Raw genomic sequence first — 24,705 nt, forward strand, 5'->3', positions numbered from 1 at the left:
GTTGTGTATCTGGGAAAACTGCAGCTCAAAGAGGGGAACAGACTTTCCCAAGGTCACACACCTGGCTAGCAGTGGATCTGGTGCTTGAATTCAGCTTCTTTGAGGTGTCTAGCCTCTTTGTTTATTGTCCCTTAGAACTCCAACACCCTCATGTTTCTTTCTGTGCTTCTGTCTTCTCCCCAGGTGGGTGTGTGGTGTCCTGCTGATGGCCTCAACATCACAGAGATTGCCAAAGGCCGGGGTCCCAACGTCACTGACTCCTTGACCAACAGATCCCTCATTGTCACCACTGTGCTGGTAAGAGGCTACAGCTCTATGTGACCTCCCCAGGGAATATCAAATTAAGGGATAAAGAAGGAAGGTAGTAAGAGGAGAAGAGTAATGGTAAGGGAGTTCCTCAGCTCATCTTCCAATGGCAGGTCTTCTATGCTTGGGAAATAGTGCTCAGCTCCTGATGGAGTGTTTTCAGGAAGTAGAGAAAGAGCTGATGGGTCTATGGTAGGTTGGAAGTAAAAGGGAGGGAGGAGCTGATTGCCTGGCATAGTCCAAAGAGCAATAGCTTAGAATTTGAAGCCCAAGAAAGTGGGTTTGAACCCCAGTTCTGCTATCTACTTACCACCAATGTGGACTTGGGCACCTACTGCCTTCCCTTCTCCACTTCTTTATCTGTAAAATAAAGGGGCTGAACTAAATGATCTCTCAGCTCCCGCCCAGTTCAAAATCTCATGAATCTACACAGGAGGCTCTCATGAAACATCCAAGAATTTCTCAGCAAACCTTGGAACAGGCATTTAGCATTCTTGGCCCCCAAACACAGATCTAGGATAAACAATGAGAGGACCAGAGATGGAGGGGCCAGGGATATGGGACCTCAAATGGAGACACCAGAGATAGAAGATCTGGGAATACAGAACCTGGAATGGAGGGACCAGGGCTAGAAGTTATGAAGCAGAGTTGCTGGGGATATAGGACCTGGGATAGACAGATCATGCATAAAGGGACTAGACAGGAAAAACTAGGGGTGGAGGGAACAGGGACTGAAGATCAGGGGATGGAGGGCTGAGGAATGGAGGGACTAGGGACAAAAGGACTCAGCCCATTAGGAGCACAACTGGAGATTCTTGCTCCTTTACTGAGAACCCCATCATCAGGATAGGGATGGATGGACTACTACGTAGAAGTATGGGTGGGGGAGCCCACAATCTATGTTCTTGAAGAAATAGGTGAATGTGAAGAAGGAGAAGCTTTAAACAACTATCTTTACTCCCTTCTCAAAGAGCACCTCAACTTCCATATAGTCAGTACTGATTATACAGGGACCAGTGATCTGGGATTATTAGTCATTATCCAAGCCCTATATGTTTTTCTACTGCCTCCCTCTCAACTCAGAAGCCAGCTTCTTGTGTCCCTGTACTCTAATTTCCTTCTGACTTCCAGATGTTGCAAGTGGGGAGGAGGGGCTGTTAATTAGTATGACTATAATGCCATGTGTCATGGTCAGGCCTCTGGGATCCATTCATGGTCATAGCAGAGCTAATAGGACACAGTCCACTTGGGTACCAAGAATGGGGCCTTAGAATCTACCATGGAAACAGAGCATTGCCCTGGAGAGGGATCTGGTATCATGGAAAGCACCTGGAATGCTCTCTCCCTCCTCATTCCTACCTTCTGACTTCTCTACATTCCTTCAAGACTCAGCTCAAATCAGTCCCTCTGAGTGGTCTTTCCCCATTACCTCAGCTACTAATGCTCTCAGATTACCTCCTATTTACTCTCTGCATACCACATATGGACTTACATATTTACAGGTTGTCTACCCCATTAGAATGTGAGCTCCTGAAAAGGGCAGGTACGATACATTTGCTTTTCTGTCCCCAGCATTAAGAAAGTAGAAGGCAAGGGGCAGGTAGGTGGTGCAGTGGATAGATCACTGGCCCTGGATTCAGGAGGATCTGAGTTCAAATCCAGCCTCAGACACATAACACTTACTAGCTATGTGACCCTGGGCAAGTCATTTAACCCCATTGCCTAACCAACACCCCCCCCCAAAAAAAGAAAGTAGAAGGCACATAGAAAGCACTTAAATGCTTTGTTGATTGACCAATTAGCAGTCAAAAGATTTGGGTCTGAGTCCTCATCCTCTCACTTAGGAGCTTGGTGACCTGAGCACCACACTTTAAGAAAAAACATCAACAAGCTGAAGTGTCCAGGGGAGCACAATTAGATTAGTGAAGGGCCTTGAGATCACATCATGGGAGATCCATTTCAACAAACTGGGAATGTTGGGAAGACATGATAATTATCTGTAAGTGACTGAAGGACTGTTAGGTGGAATGGGATTAAACTCTTTTTCTTTGGCCCCAGAGTGCACAACTCTATATAATACAAACAATGGGTGTAAGTTACAAAAGTATATTTAGGCTTGGGGTAAAAAAGTTTAACTATTAGAGCTGTCTCAAAAAAAGAGTGATGTTCCTCAAGAGGTAGTGAGTTCTCCATCACTGGATCTTTGTGAGCAAAGATAAGATAGCCTATTGTCAAGTATGTTGTAGGGAAGCTTTTTATTCAGGCATAGGTTGGATTATGTGGCCTCTAAGGTCCTTTACAACTCTAATATTCTGTGATTCTGTTATTTGGACAAGTCACCTGCCCTCTCTAAACCTCAGTTTTCTCATCTATAAAATGAGGATAATAACAACAACAATAATATTAGTGTTTTAAAGTACTTTACAAATGTTATCTCATTTGATCCTTACAACAACCCTGGGAGGTAGGTTATATTATAATCCCAATTTTACAGATGAGAGAACTGAGGCAAAAAGAGGATAAGTGACTTGCCCAGGGTCACACAACTAGTAAGTGTCAATGATAGAATTTGAACTCAGGTCCCCCTTACTCCAAGTACAACACTCTACGTACTGGACCATCTAGCTGCCTAAGATAATAATATTTGGACTATTTACCTAAAGAGGCTATTTTAGAGAAAGTACTTGATGAAGTGTAAAGTACTATGGAGCTAGGGAGTTGCACTTTTTGAGATGGGCCCATCTTAACGATTCACACAGTGGAAGCATACTGACATTGACTGAGCCCTTGGTCCCAGCCAAAGACTGGCCATTGAACCCAATGCAGACTGAGCCCTAATCCTAGCCAAAGACTGCCCCTAGACTGAGCTCTGGTCCTACCCTCAGGGAAGGCTAGGCCTAAGTCAAGTTGGTCATCTTTCTAATAGTTACTGGAGTGACTGAGTGAATGTGCCCATCCCCACTGGGGAAATAAGAGTTCAGCAAAGTGGGAAGACCATGGTAGATCCATGTGGGTCATCTTAGTGTACAAAGGGCAACGTGCCTCATATGCATCTGCTGAAACAAGGTTTCTGAATTGGTCTGATTTTTATTGTTCCTTTGGACAATCAGTCAAAGTTGGTCTGCCCTCATAGAGGTAGGAGGCAACGGATTGTTCAATTCAACAACCACTCATTAAGTGTGAGTTACAGGGCAGCAGCTTGGTGCTGGGGGAAAGTGTCTTAGATGTGGTTTCAAATGCCTGCCTCTACCTCTTATGACACTGTATGGACTTGGGCAAATCATTTGGTGTCTCTGGGCTTCAGTTTCCTCATCTTTGAAATGAGAAAGACTGGACTATATAACCTCTAAAGGGTCCAGTTACAGGCGGGAGCTGGGGATGCTCCCTCTCCCCATCCCCAGGCTTTTTATGCTTTACCTATCTGAGAGGAACACAAAACACACACACACACACACACACACACACACACACACACACATGTACACATCAGAGTTGGGTGTGCATGAGTGTTGGTTGTCACAGCAACTGCTCCTTGAATGATGGGGAATAAAACCGGGCAGTCAGTCCAGGCAACCACTCACTTCCTTATTCAAGATGTCTCAGTGTTTTCTAGACTTTTCCTTTTACTCCCCTTCTAGGAAGCCTAGCAGTGAAGAGAAGTACTCTATCTCTCTCTTGGAAGGGAGGGGCGGGGGCAGGGAGGGGGAAGGAGAGGTTAGAGGGTAGGAGGCAAGAGAAGACACATTCCTTCCCCCTCTGGTGGTTAATAATTATATGCTCCTCTTCTCTGTACTTCCCCCAGATCCTGAGCCCTCAGAGCACTGAACCTCACAACACTAGATGCCCTAAACCCCTGGAATCCTAAGATCGTAAGGCCCTAACCTCTAAGCCCCCAGCTCCAGGCAATAGGATCAGACCTTAAAGGGGGAAGAGACCTCAGAGGCCATCATGTACAACCCCCTCATTTTACCCATGAGGAAATAGACACTTTGAGGTTAAGTGACTTGCCCAAGATCACATAGTTACTAACTAGGTGCCTAAGGTTTTGAACCCAGGTCTTCCTGACTCTTAAGTCTAGTGCCTCATTCACTCCACTAGGGGTGTCAAACTTACTGCCTGGGGGGCCACAAGCAGCACTCCCAGCCCAGTGAACCAGATTAAAATTGTAATTGGGAAATGTTTAACAAAATAAATAAAAATACAATACAACATAGATGTGTGTTAATTTGTTGTTTTCTAAGTCAATATGCTGCTAGCAGGGAACTGTTTTTCTCTGACTTTGACACCACTACTACATCAGACTACCTCCATTTACATCAGACTGTCTCCCTGAGCTCTAGACCTCTGTGTCCTGAACCTAAGGCCTGGGCCTTGAGATGTTAGGTAGACAGAAGCGAGGGTAGGAGAAGGATTCCCTCTCCCATGTAGTTCCCAAGCACAGAAAGATGCAGGGATAGACACATTGCTTAGTCTGATAATAGCACCCCTCATTCTGTAATTCAGGTATGGCTTGGAGGTGCCTGTAGCTTACCTCAATCTTCCTTCCCCTCTTCTATCCCTCCACCCCAGCAGGATAGGAGGTAAAGAAAGGAAGCAGACTGAGTCAAAAACCTGCTTGACACCTGCCCTGGTAGGGATAAATCTCAGCCTCTGTCTCCTAAGCCCGTTCTTCTGCGAGCTCATGGATCTCATGGATGAGCACTTATTCCTAGCCACAGAGAAGGACATCATGCTCACAGCTCACTCCTTTGCCTTAGATGTTTGGGATGTGCGTTAGAATACTGAAAAGTGCCAGAGATGTGTGTTCTATGTGTCAGGGTTCTGTGTGTGTGTATGTGTATGTGTGTGTACATCCCGTGTGACTACTGAGTCACAAATCTATTTTGGAGAACTGTTCTTTGTATCTGTGTTAGTCCATTTGTGCATTGTGTGTGTGTTGTATTGGAGTGTGCATTACATTCTTTATGTCCATTGAGTCATGTCTTAGTGTTATGGGCCTGTGAATACATTCTGTGTATTAAGTCATGCGTCTGGGTTTCTTTGTTTTTCTGGAGGCGGGGGGTGTTCTTTGTATCTGTGTTTGTTCTGTTGTTTCTTTTGTTAAGGTGTATTTATATATCTGAGTCATGCATCTGTGTTAGTATGTTCTGTGTGTCAAGTGAATCGTACATCTGTTTTTTGTAGGGTGTTCTTTGTGTCCATTAGGTTGTATATTTTCTGTAGATATCTTATGTTGGGGTATGTATATACTTATTTTTTTGTCTATTAGTCCTGTTTGCATTAGGGTATGTGTATGATTCTTGTGTCTATTGAATCACAGATCTGTTTCATTTGTCATTGTTGGATTTGTTGTTTTGTGTGTCTTCTGTTAGGATGTGTTAGTACATTCTTTGAGTCTGCTGTGTCTCTATTGGAGAGGTTGTATCTGTGGGTATATTGAGTCATAAGTCCATTTTGTGTGTCAGTATTGGGTCTGTATGTGTTTTCTTTGTATCTGCGTTAGGATGTGTGTATTCTGTGTGATTGTGTGTTGGGGATGTGAACTGTACTAGGACATATGTTCTGTGCACTTACATGCACACATGCATAGGTTTTATGTCTGTCATCTGTGTGAATCTGGAAACACTGAAATAGAATAAAGGAATTAGGAGGCAGCTGTTATATGCATGGAACCAAAGCCCTTCCCACTCAGGACATCCCTCCCAAAACCTCTCCTGAAGTTCTAACTCCATGGACCCTGTCAAGAGATAACTTAATGCCGGGCAGGGTTCCATGTTGTTGTAAGTGATTGTAGAAACACCAGTGCCAGAGCCTCAGAAACAAAGCTGGAAAAGGTTATTTTTCTAGGCTCCTGTTTTTTGTGACTTGTTGAAGAGAAATATTACCCCAACTACCACCACCGTTCTCCCAGAGCAATATGAGAGCGTGAAGTTATGAAATTGAGGGCACCTTCACCGAGCAATCGATTAGCAGCTGAGAGAGCTTGTGAATTGGCTGTCTGGACATTTCCAGTAATAAATTGTGAAATAGTCCATGAATAAGTAGCTCGTGGAGTTCAGAATTACCCCCTAGGAAATGTTGCCGGCCTGGAGACACATTACCAAGGCGAGCCCCGTCTTAATGCTCAGTGCTTCTGCTGTTAAATATGTATGTTGTCCCCAAAGCACTTCCCGAAATTAATAGCATTTTACAGCTGCTCCGAAGCCAGCGTATTTATATGGAGATGTATAGATCCAGTTGCTGTGGTGGGTTCACAAATGAATTGCTAATTTTAGAAGAGAGTATTAGGGAGGGACCTGAAGAGAGAATAGGGGAACAAGGTGTCTGGAGAGCCTTTGTGGTGATGCTTAACCTTTGGTCACATCAAGGCATTGACACAACGGCAGGAGAAGGGGGCACAGTGAACAAGGACTCTAAAGAGCACAGGGAGAAGGACGGAAAATCTACCGACAGGGAAGTTTGTAGGGATGTTACTTCCATCATAAATGGGTTCTTTCTTGCTTAGTAACCTACCAGAGTGTGTGTTAAGCTGTGGAGAGAATTGTGCTAAACACTGCTTTGTATGGTGCACCTGTAATTTGCATGTGGGGAGAGCCTACAATGTCTGAATACCTGATGGTTTGGACAGCTCCGACGAGCCAGCCTCTTGTTCTCCCACTCCTGCTCGCTTTGTCTCCCAGTCAAAGCCCCTCCCCCCCCTCACAGTTTAGTATTTTCCCAACAGCCTCTTCTCAACTGCTTCCCTCAATCTACTTTGGTCAATGATGAAGGGGAGGTGGAGATCGACTGTAGAGCTGAACTGAAAGGACAAGACTTGCTTTTCTGCACCAAATTAGGTTGGAAAAGTGATTTTCTGAGGATTGCTAGAAAAAAGTCGAGAGCCCCCTTTGGAATCAGATAATGGATACTCTCCCTATTGGTCTGTCAGGCAGAGATCCCCTCTTCAAGGGCCTGGACTGGACTGTTTAAAATCTAGTGTAAATAAATCTGTCTGGAGGTCTGAGGAGCTGAGACCAAGGAATAGGACTCTCTATCCTCTAGAAGCTTGGTAGAGGCTCTTTGTGAACCTGAGCTCCTTCTTAAGAAGACTACCCAGAGTTCAGACTCTTGAGTGTTTAAAAGTAATCCCCTAGCTAGGACTAACCTGGTGCAGCCCCTCAAGAAATGCTCTTTCCTTACAATGGCTAAGAATTGTACACATCTGTTTTTGTACACCTAGTAAGAAGGATTTAAGACATAAAGTTAGAAAGTTTAATAAAGGTAGTCAAATCCAACCAACTCATTTTAGAGATGAGGAAAATGAGGACCATAAGAAGTCAGTGACTTGTCCAAGGTTACACAGGCAGTAGGGGACAGAGCTAGAATTTGAACCCAGGTTCTCTGATTCCAAATCCAGCTCCCTTTTCACTATACCGTGCTGTCATGACTTATTGAAACAAGAATGGCCCCTAAAAATCAAATAGTCCTTGGAGGACTGACCCTGTGACCTCAAAAACAAGAAGAGAAATGGTAAGTGTTAAATTGCAAGTGGATCTGGGGAGAGCACACACTAGGTTCTTTCTCCCAAGGCAAGATGATGGGACCACATGGAAGTCAGGTCAGATGTTAGTCATTGGGGTAGGTTAGTCCCACTAAGCTTTGCAAGTCCCAGTGGCTAGCCTACAGATATCCCATGAATATCACAATTGAAAATCAATCCCTTCCAACCTATCCCCAACCAAACATCCCTTTTATAAAATCAATGACAAGTGGTCATTTAGAATACTATTGCACTTGTCCAGGCAAGATGTGATAAGGATGTGAATTAGAATTCTGAATATGTAGGTGAAGAGGATATATGAGAGATATTTTGAAGATAAAAACAAAAAAAGGCAACATATTAGATGTGTGAGATAAGTGAGAGTGGAGTCAATGATGACCCTAAGTTTGTGATCCTAGGTGACTGGGAAGGTGGTGGTTCCTCTGACAGTATTAGGGCAGTTGGGAAGATGAGAGAATTTGGAGGGGAATAAGTTCTCTCTTGGACATGATAAGTTTGAAATACCTGCACACTATCCAATCAGCAATGACCTGGAGCTCAGGAGAGACACTAGGGCTGGATTTATAGATTTAGGAATCATCTTTTTGGGGATGATAATTGAACACATGGATGCTAAATAGATCATCAAAGAAGATAACCAGCCCAAGGTTACAAGGTTTCAAGGAAGAGAGCTAGGATTTGAACCAGGCTCTCTGATTCCATATTCACTGCTCATTCCACCACCACACACTGCGTTTTCAAAAAACCATCCTTGCCAAGTGACTGAAATAAACCACCCTGATTCTCAGCTCCATGTACAGCCTAGTTGTATCCCTTTCTGCCTGCTAACAAGAGGTGTAGCATGCAAGGATAATGTAAATGTGGGCCTGGGGGAAGTTGATTTTGTAATGAGCTAATGTAACTGATTGACAGAAACAGAACAATGATGAGAAAGGTAGACATGGGATGAAGATACAGAGCAGATTGCTAACTGAGTTCAAAATACAATTATCAGCTTCATCATTGCCAGACAGGGGAGTTGTGCTGAGACAAGGCTTCCTTGTTTAAAAGATCCCAGAGGTTTAGTGACCACAAGCTGGATATGGAAGCTATAAAAACAAACAAAAATTTAAATTGCACTAAAAGAGATCTAGCATCCAGAATCAGAGAGGTGATCATTCCACTGTCATCTGCCCTAGTCAGATCATACCTAGTGTACGGTACTTAGTTCTGGGCTCCACAATGAAGGAGGAGTAGGGTTGAGCCAAAGAGCATCTAGAGAAAACTTACCAGATTATTGAGGGATCATAGGATCACAGAAACTGGAAAGGATCTTGGAAGTCATCTAATCCAAAACCCTCTTAATTTACCTATAAAGAAACTGAGTCCCAGAAAGGTTGGATGACTTTCCCAAGGTCATATGAGTGGTAACTGGTGGAGTTTAGGTCTAGGTTCAAATTCCAGTCCTCTCACGCCAAATCACATATACATTACACTGCACCATATAGTCTGGGCACCATGATACATGCCTGCAATCCCTGCTATCAGGTAGGCTGAGATTGGTGGATCTCTTGAGCTCAGAAGTTCTGAGCTAGAGCAAGCTGAGCCAATTGGGTATCTATACTAGTTGCAGCCTTAATTTAGTGAGCCCTTTAGTGATTGGAAGGCCATCAGATTGCCTGAAGAGGGGTGAATCAAACCAGGTTGGAAATGGAACAGGTCAAAGGTCCTGTGCTGATCAAAGTGGGATCAGGCCAATGAGTAGTCCTGCATTTCCATACCAGGTGAGATAGGGTGATCTAGTCTAAAACAAATAAACAAACAAACCAAAAACAAAACAAAACAAAACACAGTACTACACTGCCTGGATGCTATAGTATAGGAAAATCGGTTGAAGAAACAGGGAATGTTTAACCTAGAAGAACAGAAGACTTGGGCAGGGATATGGGAGGGGGAGCATGATAGCAGTCTCTAAGTTTTTGAAGGATCTATATATGTGAAGGAGGCATTAGGTTTGTTCTGCAAGACCCCAGTGGGGCAGAACCAGTGGCAAAGGGAGGGAGTTTCAGAAAGACAGATTTGGGCTCAACTCAAGGAAGGATTACCTGAAAGAGTTCTATTCAGAAGTAGATTGGGCTTCCCTAGGAGGTAGTGTGTTCCCATGACTAGTCTTCAAGTATATTTAAGACATTTCAATTAATACATGTTGCAAACTTTGTTGAGGAGATGCCTTTTAAGGCAAGGGTTACACAAGATTCCCTCCAGCTCTGAGATCCTGTGGTTCAGTCAAAGTGTCAAACATGCTAAAGAGATTCTCAGTTATAAAAAATCAGGAGCTAGTGGGGCAGTAGTTAGTGAAACTGGTTGGGTGTCCAGGAAAAAGGTTTAATTCAGATGATTCCAAGCATGGGAATGAAAGAAAGCCTAACCTCTCCACCAGAAAGTAGTTTCTTCCAGAGTCAGCATGTTGTGCTTAGAGCCCATAGAGAAAGTCCTTATTTTCATCAAAGATGCAGGGCCTGGTAAGATACTTAAATGATATGTGGGTAAGAAGAATAGAATCAAGGAGAAAAATCAGATTTGTGTTAAGATGACTCTGTGATAATCAACCATCAAGAATTCATTAAATACCGGGTGCTAGGTTCTGGGGATACAAAGACAGAAAATCAAAATTATTCCTGGTCTCAAGAAGCTTGCATTCTATTAGGGGAAGCAACATATACACATGAGTAAATTCAAAAGAAATGGAAAGTAAATCCAAGATAATATTGAGCTGGAGGAGGAGTGAGACAAGCAGGTGAAGGGGACCAGAAAAATCCCTTATGAAGAATATGGTATTTGAGCAGAACCTGAAAAGAAGCTGGGGACTCTAGGAGGTAGAGGTGAGGAAGGGAGTGGCACAGTGCAGGCATAGTGGACAGTCTGGCACAGTAGGCCAATTTGATTGGGTTAGAGAGTGTGTGAAGAGGAAAGGCAACATGGTACGGTGGAATGTGGTATTGATGGTCCTGTGGGACATGACTTCAAATTCTGACTTTGCCACTTCCTACCTGTGTGGCTTTGGCATGTCATGTCACCTCACTGTACCTCAGTTTGGTTGGCCTGGATGAGCTCTGAGGTCCCTTCCAGCTCTACATCTGTTCCTATGATGCTATGAAGTAATGCGTAATAAGCCTGGCAAAGTAAGCTGGAACCAAATGAACGCTAAGCCATGTTGTGTGCATGCAATTTCCCAGCCTTCATGTCGTTAAAGTCTTTAGATGCTTCAGATTGTGGCAGAGAAACTCTTATTCATTAAATATGGTATAAATGGCTACTAATTCCCATGCCTCTGATCATGTGGGAAGGGCCAGGTTTCATTTCCAAGTTCCCCGTCTCAAGTAGCAACCTGTTTTCACACCTTCCCACCCCGACATACACTTAATCTCTTGAGTGCCATTTTAAATAAGAGACTATGTGATGTGTGGAAAGGTCACTAGACTGGAAACAGGAGGGCCTAGTCATGGTTCTTCCAGCAAACCAGAATGATGTTTTATCTTTAAATTCATTTTTGAACTTTTATTTTTTCAAGTAATAAGCATAGGATCATAAGTTTCAGAGCAGGAAGGGATCTTGGTGTTCACCTAATCTAACCCCTCCATTTTCCAGATGAAGAAACCTCATACATAGATATGAAGCAGCTTTCCCTAGGTCATGAAGATGCTATCTAGAGAGCAGAGCCAAGGTTCAAACCCATGTTACTTGACTTCCAATTGAATGCTCTTTCCACAATGCCATGCTACTTACTATGTAGCTATAGGCTAACCAGACCCCTTCTCTGGGCTTCATCTTGACCATCTGCCCAATTCATGGAGGGCTTGGACTAGATTAGCACTTCTTAAATTGTGGGTCGAGACCCCATATGGCAACAATGAAAGGTTTCTGAATGCACAACGACCAAAAATTAATTCAAAATTAAACACCTAATGAATCCAAGGTATTTCTGGAAGCCCTTGCCCATGGTGCATCAAGCAGCTTCACTGCAGCCTTGGTTCTGGACACAAAGCACGTACACTTTGCACTGCACATGCTGTCATGTCAGGCAACTCCAACAAACGCTGCTGAAACATAAAAATGGATGGTGATGGGAAAAAGTTTAAAAAGCCCTGGACTAGATGATACCAAAAGTCTCTTCCAAATCCAATAATTTGTGAATCTATGATTTTAATTAAGCAGCAGTAATGTAGCAGGTGCGTAGGGAAACCTCATTATAGGCTATCTAATCCTAGAGGTCAACCCTCTTTTATTATTCCTAATCAATCATTCAATAAGCATTTGTTAATGAGGAGTGAGACAAGCAGGTGAAGGGGACCAGTGACAAGCACTGGAAATACAAAGAATGGCAAAAAACAGCTCATACCCAAGTAGTTTACATTCTAATCTGTTCCCAGGGGAGGCAAGTGAGAGACTGGGGATATTTAGGCTGGAAAAAAGAACACTCAGGGGAAACATGATATCTTCAACTAGTGGAAGGACTGGAATGTGGAAGAGTGATTCGGCTTATATTATTTGGCTCCAGAGGGCAAAATGGAAGAAACAGGTGGAAATTACAAGGATTTAAGTTTAGGCTTGATTCAAAGAAAAACTCCCTCACATTTAAAAACTGTCCAAAGAGGGATGGCTGCAAGGAGGTGGGAGAAGAGATGTGTTAGCTCTTCAATGAAGGTCTTCAAACAGAAACTGGATGACTATTTGTTGGGCATATCATAGTGGAGATTTCCTTGGGAGTGTGGGTTGGATTAAGTGGCCAATGAGGTCCCTTTCAATCCTAAAATTTAGGGATTCTAGAATTCTGATTATATGAGGAAAGGCTCCCTGGGAGAGCTAAGGACTTTCCCAAGCTGAGTCTATATTTTCTTCCTCCACGGGAAAGTTAAAATGTTCTCTACTCAGAACTGTATAGAAGCAGGATTTGGGTAGGGGTGAAAGAAAGGCTCCCTCTGAACTCTGAAACCCTAAGCAGGTTCAATCTTCAGTGAGTCTCTCTAGTACCTTCCTTATGTCACCCCAAGTCTGGAGAGAAAAGCTGATTTATAAACTCACCTCTCTACCCACCCACTCCGGAAAATGCTTCTGGGGATCAAATCAATGTCATGTGTCTTATTTAAAATGCCTTTATTCATTCAACGGTCTTTTATTGAATATAAGTTCCTTGCACACAATTGCTTCAATTTGGTATCCCTAGGGCCTAGAACACTGCCTGTTAAATAGTAGGCACTTAAATACCTTTTGATTGATTATTGAGAAACTATAGTGTGCATAGCACTGTGGTGGGGATGGGGAAGAGGATAAAGATGAATAAGACAATCTTTTCCCTCAAAGAGATCCCTCCTGAAGGAGGAATGTGGTCCAGCCTCAGGGGGAGCCCAGGTCTAGGGGAATGGAGGGAACTTTTGTCCCACCCCCTTCCTCACAGAAGACTCCGTGTTTCCATCTTCCTCCCCTGTCCACTCTCATCTGTCACCCCCAGGAGGAGCCCTTCGTCATGTTCAGGAAGTCAGACATGACCCTCTTTGGGAATGACCGGTTTGAGGGCTACTGCATTGACCTGCTGAAGGAACTGGCCCACATCCTGGGCTTCACCTATGAGATCCGACTGGTGGAAGATGGGAAGTATGGGGCACAGGATGAGAAGGGCCAGTGGAATGGCATGATTAAGGAGCTCATTGACCATGTAAGTAAGGGAGCATGATGGGGAGTGGGAATGGATACATGGTGGTGTCTCTGGGCAATGCATGGGTCCTTTCTATTCCTGTTGTTTCCTTGATACCATGGTACAAGCACCTCCACTCCCAACACCCCTGAAGAACCCTGTCCTGGGGATACAGAGAAAAGATGCATGATATCTGACTGCATGACCCTTCAAGAGTCCCTTAGAATAAAGAAGAGGACATGGTCTTGTTCTGATGGAGGAAATAGGACCCTGGCTCTGGTTAGGGCTTTGGTTTTATGGGAGAAACAGAGCCCTTGACCTCTAATTGAGTTTTGTTTCAGGAAATTGAGGTCTCTAGATAGAAGACTTTCCTACTAACTTACTTCCCTTTCCCTCCATCACTATACGGGTTCCCTGCTCCATCACAAGTGCTCAGTCTGACTTGGCCCTTCTCTGCTCAAAACCCTAGATTCATATGCAAGGGTTATCTCAGTTCCTTGTATGTATCCACCTGCCCTAATTGGGTCTTCTATCTCAGCAGGCTTTAGCTGTGCAATCTTGAAAGAATTACTTCACATCTTTGAGTACTTAGTAAAATAAGGTGATTGAACTAGATGATGTTTAACATCTAAAGGGTCTGAGTTCAAATACTGCTTCAGACATTCACTAACAGCATGGCCCTAGACAAGTCACTTAACAGCTGTCTGCCTTGGTTTCTTCATTTGTAAGATGAGGATAATAATAGCACCTATCTTCCAGGGTTGGTGTGAGAATAAAATTAGTAAAAAAAATTGTAAAATTTGCAAACCCTAACGCACTATTACTGTTCCTGTCCTAATTTCCCCCCTTCCTCTGCTGCTTCCACTGCATCTGTGTGGCCCTCACCAGTGTGGATTTCCTTCCATATCTGCACACTCCAGCGCACGTGGGAGACTCTTTAGAGTTTATTCCTAAAGGAAAAGGAAATATACAGATTAAGAAATATGATACTAGGGGAAAGACATTATAAGTACATATAAAAATCACCCTACCCAGTCCCAAACCATAAGATTACTTTGTAAACTATTCTCTCTAACTTGACCCATTCTGAGAAAGCAACATATATAAAGGAAAGCTGTAGAGTCAGAAGACCTGGATTCTAATCCTACTTACTACGCGCCTTAAGGCAAGCCAATTAACCATTTTCCCAGCTGTAAAACTGAAGGGACTGGACCAAATGATCTCTAGAAGTCATATTTTCCACTACCACCGCCAGCCCTAAATCCTATAATTCCTCTAGTCTGGAATCTCTGCTGCTCCATGGGCACCCAGATGAACCTCCTGGTCACTGGATGGACTTTGTGATACTCAATCCACATTACTATGAAGTGATTCAATTTATCACATATTGATTCTGCATGGGTGAATGGGTTTGGCCCTTGGGAAGCCTGAAATTTTTCTCTCCCTTTCCTACTTGTGTGCTGGAAGACAGTTCAGGAATCCTCAGAAACTTCCCTGAGCAACCCTGAGCAGATGTCATGCATGGTTTTGCCTCCCCCCCTCCCGCAACCCTGTATCCCAGGAGTGGTAAGGGCAGGCCATCTGGGTAGGTAGCTGGGGAAAACTAGTAGTGTTAGGTACCTTCTGCCAGTAAGTTAAAGTTTCTGGGTTTCTTGGGCCATATCCCATAGGGCTGTAAGTCTTTACCAGAATGAAGAATGGAGTATACACTATACTGCAGCAGTTCCATGGAGGACTCCTCCCAAAGGCAAAGAGGTCACAGAGCCTAGATCAACCCTATTTCTTCTGGTTCCCTCAAGACCATGGCCAGACTTTAAGCAAGGATTTTGGTCCAGTATGCAAGGAAAAATCTTAACAATCAAAGCTCTCCAACAATGGAATGAGATGCCTTGAAAGGTAGTGATTTCCCTATCACACGAGCTATCCAAGTAGAAACTGAAAAATCACTTGTCACAGACACCATAGATGGCATGCTTCAAGTAAGAGATGGACTGGACACCATCTGAGGTCACAGCCTAAGATTCTCTAATTCCATAGAGATAGATGTTCAATTCTAGATATCCTTTAAGTAGAATCTAGAATCTCTTGAAAACAGAACTATTTTTTTATTTTGTTTCTGTGCCCACAGTGCCTAGCACAGTTCCTTGTACGTGTCCAACACCCCACCCCCCATCTTATAAATGAAAGAAGACCAGAAAGGTAAAGGGACCTACCCAGAGTCACACAGTTAGTAATTAACAGCACTGGAATTCAAATCTGAGTCCTCTGGCTCCACATCCAATGTGTGTTCATCATATGATGAAGAAACTGTTCAGATTGTATTTGATGCTGAGGAAGAGGAAGGAGGAGACCTGAAATGCCAGATTAAGGAATTTGTATTTTATGTAAAGGCAGCAGGGAGCCATCCAAGGCTTTGGAGCAAGGAAATGACATAGTCAGACCTGATGAGTTCAGAGGCATGTTTATGAAGCAGCCTTAGCAAAACACTCAATGGATGCCAGAGCTGTCCCAGGTGAAATCAAAGCTGTAAAAATGAAAGAAGACTAATCTATTGTCTTTATACACGGTGCGTTTATTACAAATTCATGGCGTTCATCAAGGCAACGGGGCATTGACGGGAGATACAGGGAACCTTGTTAAACCTGATTCGTTACAATTGATGGGCCCATTAATCCTAGCTTGGTGCCATTTTTAATAACATCATAACCATTTATTAGTGTCGTCAGATAATTAGTCTTCTCTCCAGCTCCTAGAAAGTGTAGCCAAGGCTTGGAAATATTATTGCTTCATTATTAGTTAACCCTGATGAAGCCATAACAATAAGAGGCAGTGGAGTAGAGGAAAGTGTCATGGACTTGGAATCCAAAGACCTTTAGTCATATTCTGGCTCGGCAATGTATTAGCTCTGATGGAGAGAAAGTTGCCTCCCTTTTTTGAGTCTCAGTTTCTACATCTGGAAAATGTCTACTCTGTCCATCTAACAGGGCTATCGGAAAGGTCATATGAGGTAAAAATGGATGTCAATTGCTCTATAGCACCCAAATAGTATAATTGCCAACTATTTAGTGGACAATGGGTTGGCTGCTAACACATTCACTCCTACAAACATAAAGAGGTTGGGAAGAAGAAGGAATCACTTCCTAGTAAGGTCTAAATCTTTCATAGACTCCCACCCCATGACCGTTGTTGCCTGGCCTCTATTAAAGAGGAGAAAGAAAATGTATAGCCAGCACGAGAGCAATCAGGAAAGGGTCCCCTAGAATCCTACACAGTATCAGTTCACTCATCAGTTTATGACCAACAGGTTTCCTTCCTGGATATAGATTTGGATCCTCTGTCCTCCCCTCCTTTGCCCTTTTATGCCCAGCCCTGTCCTCCTCTTTTGTCTCCTCATCTTTCCTCTCCTTCCCTCTTCTCTCCTCCCCTATTCTTCTCTCATCTTGTATTGTTCTCTCCACTCTTCTCCTCTCCAGCCCTTTACTCTCATTTTCTCATTTTCTTTCTGTTCACTTCTCTCTCTTCTCTTTCTCTCTGTTGTGTGTGTATATGTGTGTATGTATATACACATATATATACATATTCACATATATCATACACAGATATCTTTAGAATACATACATATGTATGACTGTCTTTTTATGCCTTACTTGAGGCATTCTGGAGATGTGGCCTTTTATTGTAAGTTATCTGTGTATATATCCTGTCAACCCTACCAGACTCTAAACTCCTTGAGGGCAAAAACCATGTTTTAGACTGCTTAGCATTCCCCTTCATCATTTAGCATAGGGTGTTGCTCATGAGAGGTGCTCAGTACTTATTTATGGAATGAATGAGTGAAATGCGCAACTGTAAACTTATCTGTAGGGTGGTGTAGGGCATGTGTCTTTGGGCGAGCAGCATAGTTAGGAGTGAATATGTGTCTGGATAATAATAATGATGATGACTGGCATTACTATAGTGTTTACTATGTGCCAGGCACTGTGCTAAGCCTTTTGCACATATTACCTCATTTGATCCTCATTCCAACTTGGGGGAGGGTACTATTATTCTCCTCATTTTACAGTTGAAACTGAAGCAAATGGAGATTAAATGACTTGCCCATAGTCACACAGCTAGTAAGTATCTAAGTGTCTAAGGCTGGATTTGAATTCTGGTCTTCCTGCACTCTAACCTCTATGCCACCTATTTGCTTCTATAAGATATTATGCTAATGAGTGAAGGGATTTTTGAATGTATGCATAATTTTTCATTCATTTTGGCCCTTCTGCACCCCATTCCCAGCCTGGATTTCCCTAGTTCAAGGAAGTAACATAATTCCCATTGTCCAAAAGAAGCCATACCATGGAAGATGAACCAGGCAGCATTATAATGTTCCTCTCCTTCAGGCTGTGAAGCCATGATTCAGGATAGCCCTGGCTGGGAACCTAGGCAGTAGGAATGAAACTGTCACATTAGCTCAGAGGAACTTGATATTATAAGGTCAGCTTTGAAGGAGGTCACTGGTGATGTGCCTAGGAATCTGTGCTTGGTCCTGAGCTGTTTAACATTTTTATCAATGACTTAAAGGCATTGATGACATGCTCATCAAATTTTCAGAGAGCAGAAAAACTCTGAGAGATAGCTAACATACTGGATGACAGCATCATAGTGTACAATGTCTTTGATAGACCGGAACATGGGGCTCAATCTAATAAGAGGAAATTTAATCAGGATAAATATAAAATTTTACACTTGAGTTCAAATAAAAAATTTCACAAGTGTGAGATTGAAAAGGTGTGGTTAGATAATAGTTCGTCTGAAAATGATCTGGGGGTCTTAATAAAGAGAAATCACAATATGTGTCAGCCATATGTCCTTGATTGAACAAGGTTTGTTACTGGGGGATTAAAGATAAAATTAGGAGGGGAGTGTAACAGGAAAGGCAATTGTTTGGGTTAGCTGTTTCTCATAACCATGCCCTAATAAATAAGACTGTTCTGGATACTTGCTGCTTTAGCAGAAAGGAAGTTCATAAACAGGGCAGGGGCTGCAGTAGGAACAGGGTCAGAGACAAAATAGAAAAACTAAAGACAAAATGGAGTTACTTCAGTTTTCTTTGTTATCTACATAGCCCAAAGAAATTAAGTTCACCTTTGGCCACATTTAGAGGCAGCTGGTGGTTCAGCTGATAAGAGTGTTGGGACTGGAGTCAGGAACACATGAGTTCAAATCCAGCCTCAGACAATTATTAGCTGAATGATCTTGGGCAAGTCACTTAACCCCTGTCTACATCAGTTTCTTCAACTATAAAATAGGGATAATAATAACACCTTCCAGGGTTGTTCTGAAGACCAAATGAGAGAACTGTAAAAAGCACTTAACACAGTACCTGGCACATAGTAGGTTCAGTATCTAGAAGGAGGAGGAGGATGGTCTCATTGTTCCCTGCCTCGGTCAGACCACATCTGAAGTATTCTATTTGGTTCTTAGTACCACGTTTTAGGGAGGAGAGCATCCAGAAGAGAGTGACCAGGGTGGTGAGGCATCACCAAGTTATCTCATATAAACATTGGTTGAAGGTACCAGAGTTAATTGGCATGAAGAAAAGGAAACTTAGCAAGGACCTAATAGCTGACCTTGGGTATTTGAAGGGCTATAATGTGGAACGGACACCTGCTTAGCCCTAGAGGGCAGAGCTAGGAACAATGGGTAGAAGTTGCAGAAAGGTAGATGTAAGCTTAATTTTAAAAGGAAAAAACCTTGCTACCAATTAGTGTGGTCCTGAAGTCAAATGGGCTATTTCAGGAGGTGATGAGGTCCCCTTCCCTGGGAGTTTTCAAACAGAGGGTGAATGTTAAGGGTGATGTGGAGAGGATTCTTTGTCAGACAAGGGTTTTTAGTTGGGATCTAGAGCCTGTAATTCTGTGATGCTAATACAAATAATAGCCAGCACAGAGACCATACTCCTCTTGCTACTTCTGTGGCTAGGAAAATGAACTTTGATTAACAAGACTGGGCATTTTTTTTTTGGTGAGGCAATTGGGATTAAGTGACTTGCCCAGAGTCACACAGCTAGTAAGTGTCAAGTGCCTGGTCTGAGGTCAGATTTGAACTCAGGACCTCCTGACTCCAGGTCCGGTGCTCTATACACTGTGCCACCTGGCTTAAGAACCGATGATGATTCTTTAGAGGTGCCTAAGATGTCAGTAATCTCAACATTCTCCCTAATGCAACTAATATGATTCTGTTTTTTTTTTTGTTTGGCTTTTGGCTAGGCAATGGGGTTAAGTGACTTGCCCAGGGTCACACAGGTAGTAAATGTCAAGTTTTTTTTAAGCCACTTCTCTCTCTCTCTCTCTTTTTTTTTTGGTGAGACAGTTGGGGTTAAGTTACTTACCCAGGGTCACACAGCTAGTGAGTGTTATGTGTCTGAAGCCAGATTTAAACTCAGGTCCTCCTGACTCCAGGGCTTGTGCTCTATATCCACTGCACCACCTAGCTTCCCCAACACTGGGAATTTTTCATCTAAAGAAAAAAGAAGAGTGAGGGGCAAGGTTGGGAAGGGCTGCCATGAGTAAAGGAAATTAGATTTGTTCTGAATGATCCCAGAGGAAAGAACTGTGACAGGAGGTCACAATAATGTAAATTTTGGCTCAGTATAAGGAAAAACTTAGCTGTGTTTAAAAATGAAATAGACTTCCCCAGATGGTAGTGAGGTCTCTGTCATTGGAGCGATTCAAGCAGAGACTGTTTGACTATCTGTTAGGATTCTTTCAATGGGTAGAAGTTGGACTAGATCTCCTTTGAAGCTAAGCAGAACACTTTAATCCCTCTTCGATGTGTCATTCCTTTGAATATTGGAATAAATCAGTTTTATCTCCCCTGAATCTTTTCTTCTGTGGGCTAAACATTCCCATTTACTTCAAATGAACTACTTCACTGTGACATGGTTTCAAGTCATCTCTTGATCCTAACTATTCTCCTATTGATATTTTCTAACTTGTCAATCTCATTCCTAAAATGTGATGACCAGAACTGAACACAATACTCCAAATAGGGTCTGACAAGAGTAGAAGAGAGGGGGTCTATTGGCTCCTTTGCTCTGGACACTATACTTCTATTAATGCAGCCTGAAATGAAATTCCATCTATTGGTGGCCATTTTACACCGTTGATTCATATTCGAATTACAGTCTATTAGAAGCCTCACATCTTTTTCACATGAAATGCTGTCTAACCAAATTTCACCCATGCTATACTTACACATTTGAGTTTTTTTAACCTAAGTGAAGAGCTTAACATTCATTTATATTCATTTTTCCTTTTACTTCAGTCCACTTTCAGAATTCCTTTTTTTTTTTTTTTAATTTTGAGTGTATTAGGTTAAATGTCACTCCCAGTTTCAGGTCATTTGAAATTGAAAGGTGCCACAATATGATGGATAGAGTGCTGGACCTAAGTTAGGAAGACCCAGGTTCAAGTCTTACATCTTACACTTACTAGCCATGTGATTCTGGGCAAGTCACTTACCTGCTCTGAGCCTCAGTTTCCTCATCTCTAAAATGAGGAAAATAATCTGTAAGACATCTCACAGGGATGTCATGAGAGTCAAAGGGAGTAATGTAAGCTTTAAGGAGCTATATAAATATAAATGATTATTTGATAGGCATGTCATTTATGCTTTCATTGAAGTCGTTGATAAAAAAAAAAAAAGTTAAATAGAGCAGGATCAAGGATAGAACCACGATTACTCTGCTACAGACCTCCCTTCAGGTTGAAGTCAATCTATTAGTCACTACTTTGGGTCCAGTCAGTCAACCAGTTCTGAGCCCACCTAAAAACTATTTTCCAGATAACATCTCTCCAAACTGTTCATTAGGATATCATGAGAAACTGTCAAATGCCTTGCTGAAATCCAGATATACTAAGGCTATGGCATTCCCCTGATCTACCTATCTAGGAACCCTGTCAAAAAAAGGACATGATGTTAGTCTGGCATTACTTGTTCTTAATGAACCCATGCTGGTTCTTAATGATCACCTTCTGAACCCTTTTTAAGTGCTCACAATTCACCCTTTTCATAGTCCATCTTAGAATTTTACCCAGAATCAATGTCAAGCTCACCAGCCTAGGAGCTGAAGTATTCATCTTCTTTTCCTTTTTGAAAATTAGACTATTTGCCCTTTTCCATTCCTGTGATACCTCTGCCATTCACTGTGATTTTTCAGAATCACTGACAGCCCCTCAGCAATCACATCAGCCACTTTCTTTCAGTATACTGAGATGAAATTTGTCTGGAACTCATGACTTGCACTCATCAAGGATAGCTCTATGATTCCCTTTCCATCTTCTCATTCTTCTTGGTTTTCGCGTCCCTGTATAAATATTTTTCTTCGGTCATTCCTGGTATAAAGATCAGTCTCCTTTGTAGCAAAAGTAGAGGCAAAATAGGGATTTTAAAGTTCTGCTTTCTCTCTATGATCTGTTATTCTCTCAATCCAATCAGAAAGGGTTCCTATCCCTTCCTTTATCTTTCTCTTGTCTTTTGTTGTTATTCAGTCATTTCAGTCATGGCCAACTCTGTGATCTCATTTGGGGTTTTCTCAGCAAACATGCTGTAGTGGTTTGTCATTTCACTCTCCAGCTCATTTTACAGAAGAGGTAACTTTGGCAAATAAGGTTAAGTGACTTGGCCAGAGTCACACAACTAGTAATTGTCTGAAGCTATGTTTGAACTCAGGTTTTCCTGACTCCAAGCCCAGCACTCTATCCACCACACCACCTTAGCTACCTCCTTATCTCTTGAGAGCTAAACAAACAATAGTCACAGCTGTATGACACGGATATATGCCTGCTCAGATGCTGCTCCAAGAAGCAAAACAAGCCTGGGGCAAATGGTGGTATCAGCAGAATTTATTTCCAATCTGCCTAGCCTCTACTTTCTGGTATTTTCTCACCTCCATCCTTTCTCTCTGTTTCCCTGTCAAGGGGAGCTTTCAGGACATATAAAAGAAGGAAATTTAGTTTCCTGGGCCATAACTTAAAATGTCAAAATGGTAAACTTCTGTCTGGGCACTGAGCACATGTTGCAAATATTGGGGAGAAAGTATTTGACCAGAGACTTGCTAATCCAGGCAAAAAAGACTTTAGAAGATAGAGGAGGAAAATGGCCAATTCAAACTGCAAAGCTAGCTACTATCTAGGACATGAGGTGTGACAAACAAAGACAAATAATGGAGGAGGTAGAGGGCAGTAATTCACCGTAAGGAATAACCAGAGAAGGGTCAGGGAAAATACTTACGGCCTCCAATGTCCATAAACCAATGTGCCAACTGTGGGTCATAAACAAAGGGAACTCAAGATTTTAACACAAGGCAGTAAATACAATCTCATTGGAACCCCTGAGGCTTGATGGGACTGTAATACAATAATAATAATAACTGACATTGGTATAGGGCTCCAAAGTTTGTGAATCCCTTTTTAAACATTATCTTATTTGAATCCCACAGTAAACCTAGGAGAGAATTAGCTCTATTTTACAGATGAGGAAACTAAGGAAGTTTTTCATGGTCACACACCAAAGGGAGGATTTAAATCGGGCCCACTCTTTCCACTCCATCATTCTCAATATGACAAGTCAAAGCACATATCTGGGCAACCTGCATTCCAAGGCCCACCTAGAACCCTAGATATATGGCTGCCCTTCCATGGAAGTGAGTCTAAGAACATGCAATTTAATTACTTTCTTCTGGTTACAGCAGTCTCTTGCTCAAAACCTTTCAATAACTCCTCATTGCCTATAGAATAAAGTATAAACTGATCCTGGATTCTCAGAACTGAAAGGTTCCTTGAACATAATCTTTAAAAAAAAAAAAAAAAAAAAAAAACCTCTGAATTTTACCGATAAGGAAACTGGGGCCTGAAGAGATTAAGGGTCTGACCCCAAAGTCACACAGGGAACTAGTAAATGGCAGTCAGAATTCAAATTCAGGCCCTCTGATTCAAAATCCAGGGTTTTTTTCTCAATACTCATTCAAGATCCTCCACACTCTGACTCCAACCTTCCTCTCAAACATTGCCTTCTGTTACTCATCACATACGCACTGCCCTGTTATAGCCTCAAGTCTTTGCTCCCAGCAGCCTTGCCCCGACGGCTGAGATGAACTCCCTCTGCTCTTTCCCATCGACCTTTGCGAAGTTCCTCCAGACCACCTCCAAGAACACCTCCAGTAGGAAGCTGTCCTTGCCACACTGCCTTTCCTCATTGAAAGTGATCTTCTCTCCTCAATCTTCTAGCACTTTGCATAAATCACTCCTCTGACTTACTCTTCCCAGCCTCCTACTTATCTATGTAACATGTTCCCACCACCCCCATTATATTGTAAATTCCTTGAGTGCAGAGGCTGTTTCTTACTTCATTTTTGTATCCTCAGGTTAAACACAGACTCCTACACATACAAATGATTAACAAATGTTTCTCTAATTAAATTGAGTGAATTCACAATTGAATAATCTTCCTGAGGAGCCCTGTCCTTTCAATGCCAGGTGGTTAGTCCTTCCTCTCTGTGTTTTGAGTATGTGTGTCCTGCTCCTGTCCAGGGCAGTGTACTACTGCTCAGGAAAGGTACGGCTTGCCTAATAAACCCCTGGAAAGGCAGTATTCCTCTGTGGGAATTCAAGTGTATTAACTGCTGAGAGAATGGGCCCAGAGGTTGTTAAGATCATAGTTTTTGAACTAGAAGGAACTTTAGATAGTTTCTCATTTTACAGATGAGAAAAAAAAAAGTCTAGGTTATGTGATTCACCCAAAGTCACACAAGTAGTATGTCATAGGTACAAGATTCAAACCCAGGCTTTCTGACTCCAAATTGAGCATGCTTTCCATACTGTTTCTCTCCTTAATGTCCTCTCTATAGAAAGAAATACACTCACTCCTCTTGAACTAGCTGAACTCTCTTCAGAAAGCCAGGCCACCAGGCTCAGACCTCCACTGCTTCCTTCCCTGGTATGGGGCTCTCAGAAAAGGGTCTCCACAGGCTCCCCCAAACAATATCCTATTGCCCTTTCTTCCAAACCTTGGCTGGTCCTGTCTCTCAAAGTTTCCTTCCATGTCTCTCCCCCACTCCATGCAGAAGGCAGACTTGGCTGTAGCCCCTCTGACCATCACTCACATCCGGGAAAAAGCCATTGACTTCTCCAAGCCCTTCATG

General features: G+C 42.6%; 1 protein-coding gene across 1 annotated transcript in view; it reads left to right on the plus strand.

The window, feature by feature from the left end:
* GRIK3 (glutamate ionotropic receptor kainate type subunit 3) overlaps positions 1-24,705 on the plus strand; it is a 308,237-nt gene that overhangs the window by 240,312 nt on the left and 43,220 nt on the right. Inside the window, exons 9-11 of the mRNA XM_027864465.1 lie at positions 184-297; positions 13,335-13,538; positions 24,628-24,700. Of these exons, the coding sequence (XP_027720266.1) occupies positions 184-297; positions 13,335-13,538; positions 24,628-24,700 (391 nt within the window). The remainder of the gene's footprint in view (positions 1-183; positions 298-13,334; positions 13,539-24,627; positions 24,701-24,705) is intronic.

Source organism: Vombatus ursinus, unplaced genomic scaffold (assembly GCF_900497805.2).
Source record: "Vombatus ursinus unplaced genomic scaffold, bare-nosed wombat genome assembly UNPS02014775.1, whole genome shotgun sequence".
Taxonomy (NCBI): Eukaryota; Metazoa; Chordata; class Mammalia; order Diprotodontia; family Vombatidae; genus Vombatus; species Vombatus ursinus.